Source organism: Manacus candei, unplaced genomic scaffold, assembly GCF_025592945.1.
Source record: "Manacus candei isolate 608988 ecotype Guabito, Panama unplaced genomic scaffold, ASM2559294v1 h1tg000037l, whole genome shotgun sequence".
Taxonomy (NCBI): Eukaryota; Metazoa; Chordata; class Aves; order Passeriformes; family Pipridae; genus Manacus; species Manacus candei.
In genome coordinates, this window is record NW_026138085.1 from 14998304 (window position 1) to 15004303 (window position 6000).

At 44.6% G+C, this 6000-nt stretch overlaps 1 protein-coding gene across 1 annotated transcript in view; it reads right to left on the reverse strand.

The window, feature by feature from the left end:
• SPOCK1 (SPARC (osteonectin), cwcv and kazal like domains proteoglycan 1) overlaps positions 1 to 5118 on the reverse strand; it is a 265982-nt gene extending 260864 nt beyond the window's left edge. Inside the window, exons 1-2 of the mRNA XM_051794151.1 lie at positions 4978 to 5118; positions 4458 to 4625 (exon numbers count right to left, since the gene is read on the reverse strand). Coding sequence (XP_051650111.1) covers positions 4458 to 4625 — 168 coding nt within the window. The 5' untranslated portion in view covers positions 4978 to 5118. The remainder of the gene's footprint in view (positions 1 to 4457; positions 4626 to 4977) is intronic.
• Positions 5119 to 6000: the final 882 nt, after the last annotated feature.

Genomic DNA, 6000 nt, shown 5'->3' on the forward strand with positions numbered 1-6000 from the left:
GGAACAAAATAAAATCCTCCAGTTCCTAATCCTGTATTTGCTTTGTCACCTCTGATCAGGTGTGAGGAGGAATTTGCAGGCTCAGAAAGGGGATGTATATTAATCACTAACAAAATGGGAGGGGATGGCAGTCTCTGACCAATCAGGGAAATCTAACATCTAATCTACTTATAACCATCATCAGTAAGAACAGTTATATATAAATACATATAACTATTTATCCAGCAAGTGTGAGCAACGTTTACACACAGATGCTGACATTTCATGCCTTGCTCCTTAGGCATGCACAGCCTCAAAGCATCTCCAGGCATAAAAATGCAGGGGGTTTTAACATGATAGCCTGAACTGAAACTCTGTAAGCAATAAACTTTGGAGAAACAGCTTAGTTAATGCTCAGAACGTGGGCTGGCAGCCTGCCATGCATAAACAGGCACTGAAACCACAGTTCATGCCAAGCTTTCAACTTCATGGAAATTCCTTGGATGGTTTATACTGGATCCTCTTAGTTCATTTTACTTTTTTCTTCCCTTTTGCAGTTTAATCCGTGGCTAGTTGAACTTATTACCTTTTTTATATGTAAGCATTAATAATGTAATAGACATAAGTCCAAGTAGAAGTAATAGAATTAGTCTGTTCATATAATTTTGATTAAAGGCAGATCTAACACTAAAAGGACACTTATTCTGTGCCAAGACTTTATGAACATGACATGCTGCAGTGTTACAATAACATGTGTGGCTATTTGCATAAAAATAAATGTTTCTAAGACTTATAAAAATTCAGCTGCCAAACCTGCTCTGAAGGTTTTACTCCTTTGGCTCCTCTCAAGCCAAAAGATCCCTCCCAACAGATTTGATCCAAAGATTGAGGCCTCCATATTTAGGTTCCTGATATCAAAAGGTCTAATTTGACTCTCATCTCTCTCATGTCTGTTTTCCCAAGCCTCAAATCCGCACAAGGGAAATAGCTGCAGGTCCTCCCTGGAGACTGTCCTTAGCTTATTTTTTTTTTCTTTCTCTAGTAATAATTTCACTGATTTAATTTTTACTTTTAGAAACTTACTAATCATTAACTTAAATATGGACCAAATCACATTCAATATATGGATTAGGTGTATAATAAATTTCATATTACCACAGATCCTGAGCTCTGTCCTTTCTTATTTACAGCTTCAACACACAGCTGTGAGGAAGACAAATATTATTATCCCCAGCTATAAAATGGAACTTAAGACAGAGCTAAGATTTTGTCATTTGCCACATAGAAAGTCCCTGGTACACAAGCAAAAAGGGGTGGAAGACAGACTGGAATATCAGGTTTAAATTGCACTGAAAGCTTATTAATACAACAGACATTACACCAGTAGTGATGCTGGGCAGATGTACAATATACAAGATTTTCAACAGCAAGTGTTTCACAACAGATCAGTCACATGGGTCTTACTATTTATTATAAGCTCTGCTTGTTTTTAAAAATGGAGGACTTGAAAAAATCAGCAAATTGTGAAAAGATTGTATTGTAAAGTATTGTTTTAAACAGATCCCTTGAGGCCTTTGGGAAATGATGACAGGTCTCCATTTCACACTGTTAAACTTAGTCAGATTTAGAAATTTAGCCTGATTATGTGGCTGTAATGCAGCCTGAGGGGGGATTTCTGTGCTCTCTTTTCACAGACTATAATGACTTCTGGGCCAATAAGTGCAACTACCACACTGCCTTTGCCCAAAAGAAATATGGGTGATAGTAAAAAAATCAATCAATAGCTGTCCTCTCAAATCAGGCCATATTGGCCCATAGCTCAATAAGGCTGACCTACCAATTGATTTTAACAAGAATAACTGAAAAAGTTGAGAGAAATTCAATTTAAAATTTTATATTCCATTACATATCACCTGTAAAAAACCCCTACCTAGTCCTGCAACATTATGCCAGATGTATGTGCACATCTGGGTGTGCAGATGTTTGTGCTGACACACAAGAGTTTAAAGTGGCCACACCCAAACCCAGCAAATCTTAGCCCCACACCTTCAGTTTTTCTCCCACTGTGCAGAAGGGCACAGTTATGTCAATATTTGTGCAAATATATTTATGTAACGTGAGGAAATTCAGAAAGCAACTGAAGGTAATTATGGTAATCACTGCAACCTCATTTACAAGGTCTGAAGTTGGGCTTCTGCCCTGCAGTAGCTGCAGTGTCAGACCCAAGAAGGTCTGAAATGAAACACTTCTCTACTCCCTCCTCCTGTGCAAAGCCCACATCAAGAACCTCATCCAGTCACAATGTGTGTAAAGCTACAGTTTGGGAAGGAGGGCAAAAAGGGAAGAGAATGTTCCTGCAAGTCAACAATTATGGTTGAAATGCTGGTCGACTCCACACCCAGCAGTTAATACTGTTATGGTGCATCTCCCCAAGATTTTAAGAGATGTTTTAACAAATATTTTAACAACCTGTCACCAACACAGCACAAAGCAAGGACCAGATTTCTCCTAACAACAGCTCTGCATGCAAGAAGGGCTGTCTCTGCCATACCTGCTATGTTGGCAGCAATTCTACCAATGGACACAGAACCTCTCACACAACATTATGATCCAGTAAATCATTTTGGTTGAAGACACATTATTAAGAGCTTAACTACATATGCAAGCTTTTTATATTTTCTTTTTGGAAAAAGCTTAGTAGGAGATGATTAGTAGTCTCTGTTAATTTGCCCCATAAAAGGTTTCATGAATAATCATATGCATTTGTAACATTCTAGTTTTGAAGCAATTAAATTGAACCATTAAGACAGCTGGATAGAAAGATAGCTAAACTTTGCATGAACTTTATACTATTTCCTTTTCTTGGTAGGCCACTGGTTAAGCTTGGTTTTTCTTTTCCATAAAATGATTCCTCCTATAAAAGAGAGTTTTGGGGCTTTATGCAGGTTTTTAACATTTTCAGAAGGTCTAGAAAAGCATTCTCAGTTGTGACATCTTAAAACACGAGATATTCTTTGTAAACATCTTCCAGAGAAAGAAGAATAATTTCTCTGAAAGAAGATGAGAAGTTTCAAGGACTCCAGGTTTAAAAAAAAAGGAAGAGGGAAGCAGAAAACGTAAAAATTACATAAAAATAATTGAAAACTTTAAGCTGTAGGATTAATACAAGGCCTCCATTTGGAAGGAGACTGTTGAAAGATGTCCCTTGCCATAAATCTGTCTCTAGTTAAAAGTGTTTCCAGATTAATTTTTCAGTCCTTCATTCCATTTATCACTTTCAAATGCTGCTGAATTCTCACATCAAGTTGGATTCAGAAATTACCAAGTGAAATCCTTGAGTTCCCCAGGAGACTAAACCAGATACTGGCAAAGATTCCCTTGGAGTATGGTAAAAATGCAGGCATCCACATTAACTGCAGAATCCCCTTTTCCAGACACCTATTACAGGAGAACTGCACAGTCCCAGGAGGTGGATGTGTCATCACAGGGACTTCACAGGAATGCACACCCTGAGAGAGCTGTGGATGCCATTGCTAAGGCCATACTTTGTTACACTGAGATTCACAGCAGCATTTCTAAGACACAGAGATGACCACAACCACAGTAGAATGTAGAGAGCAGAAGCAAGGCAGAGACCCATTGCATTCAACTTTAATACTTTTACTTTCTCCTCAAAAAGTCAGATACAGTGTTAAGATCACAGAGACAGAAGCAGAGCATCAAAGTTTGACTTGTTAATATACCATAAATGGCCAGGTATTGCTAAACAAACAAATCCTTACAGAGTAAAACCATCAGAACTGCCAGCCAGCTCTACTCTTCCCTTTCCTGGAGTCACACTGAGCTCATAAACATTACCTTGCCCATAAACAATGCATTCCCTTTCTGCCATCATTGACATAATACACATGACTGTATTCAAACAAGAGGAAGTCAAGATTTAATTTTAATGTCATAACACATCTTGAAGTCACCCCTATTTTCCAGACTGAAAAAGAAAACCCCAAGCCAAAGCATTGCTTCCTCCAAGCCTATACCAGCCTCGAAGATCTCCACAAGCAGAAATGACAATAAAAACTGCAGGCAAAAAAAGCTTCACTGTTTACCACCTTGTGGCTTGAACTGGTAAGTATTCCTTTCTTATACACACACACACACCCCCCATTCCATCCTTTTTCAGTTAATCAGTCTTTAAGCATCAAGCACAGAAACTTCACTCAAAGTTCCTCCCCAGAGGAAAATTGAAGACCATAAGCTCACAGTGAGACTGACACAGAGCCCAAGCTGCCCCAGTCGATGGGGTGATCAGGGATGCCAGGACTGCCTGTCCAGCTCCCAGACAGCTCTGAACATCCTTCACACAAGCAGCAACCGGTTGCCCAAAGCTGCATCTCTCTTCTACCCGCAGCTTCCCAAAACCAGCAGGAAGGATGCAACGGAACGAACAAGAAGCATGCGGCAAAGGGAGAAGTACTTACATCCCTGAATTTGTTCCAGTACTTGTCCTTATCGTACTGCGAGACGGTGCTCAGCCATTTGTCGTTGTCCAGGAAATTGCCATGATTGCTGTTACTCGTGATGATTTCAGGATGCCGGCTCTCCGCTTGCAGGAAGCACCAGGCAGCGATCAGCAGCACCCCCGACATCTGCAAGGAGAGGAGAGGAGCGGGGATGAGCGGAGGGGAGCGGAGAGGGGCGGCGGCTCCCCGGGCAGGGAAGTTTAGAGGGGACCCAAGTTGGGGCCAGTCGCCCCCCGCGGTCCTCGCCAACTTCTGGCTGCGGAGCTGCCGCGTCCGCCGAGAGCCCGCCGCGCCCGCCCAGCGCGGAGGGGCGGGGAACGGCGTCAGTAACAATCATAATAATAACAATAATAAAAACAGAAATAGACCGGGTCCCTGGGGCCGGGCGGGGACCGGCACGGCGGTACGGAGCCGCAGCCAAGCCAAGCCAGCGCTGGCTCCGCGAAGTTTGGCTGCCGGGGCGAGAGGGAGCCCCTACCTCGGGCAGCGCCGCCGGCCGGGGCTCCCGGCACCGCGCTGCTGCTCCTTCTGCTCTTCCTGCTGCCGCTCCGCTGTGCGGTGCCGCTGCTCGGCGGCGGTCCCGGAGCCGCTGTCCCCGCTGTCCCCGCTCTGTGTCCCCGCCGTCCCCTCTCCCTGTCCCCTCTCCCTGTCCCCTCTCCCCGTCCCCGCTCTCTCTCCCCTCGCCGCCGCCTCCCGCCGGGGCCGCGCGTGCGGGTGCGCGCGGGGCGGGCGCGGCCGGGCTCTGGCGCCCCCTGCCGGCCGAGCGGGGCCGGGCAGCCCGGGGAGGGGCCGGGGGGGAACGAGGGGGGGACGGGATGGAGAGCGGGAGTGAGGGAGTGAGGGGATGGGGGGGACGAGGGGGTGAGGGGAGTGAGGGAATGAAGGGATGGGGGATGAGGGGAATGAGGGGAGTGAGGGGATGAGGGAATGAGGGAATGAGGGGATGAGGAGATGAGGATGATGCCTTAAGACCCTTTCAGTTTTTTTGACTTTGCTAATTTTATAAGCTTTATATGTAATTATGGTAGAAGTAGATTTTAGAAGCAGCTATATTGTACTCCTCACCCTTTAGCACCCTTTAGTTTATGCATTCCTCAACCCTCTTACCCCGTTCCATGTACCCCACATCAATCCTACCCCTGAATTCAGCAGAAATGTTTAGTCTCTTGTCAAAGCAAGGCCTATGCTGTTTGGGGAACACTCATATCTTGGCCTGAACAACAGAACAGAGCCAAGAACTAGGTGACCATGTACCCTCTGTGCTCTGAGGATGATGAGAATGATGAAGTGGGTGGTCCCAAAAAGTCCCCATACCCAATTCTAAGGGGGTGGGCCCGGGGTGAACCTGAGCAAAGGCTACGGGGTGGACACACTTGGGATTGGACAGATAGTATTATAAAATGTAACATCTCAGGCACAGTGTGCGCGCGTCTTGTAACATCTATTACCTTGGCACAATTAAACCCTTTCTTTATCTTACCCTCAATTAACTGCTCCTGAG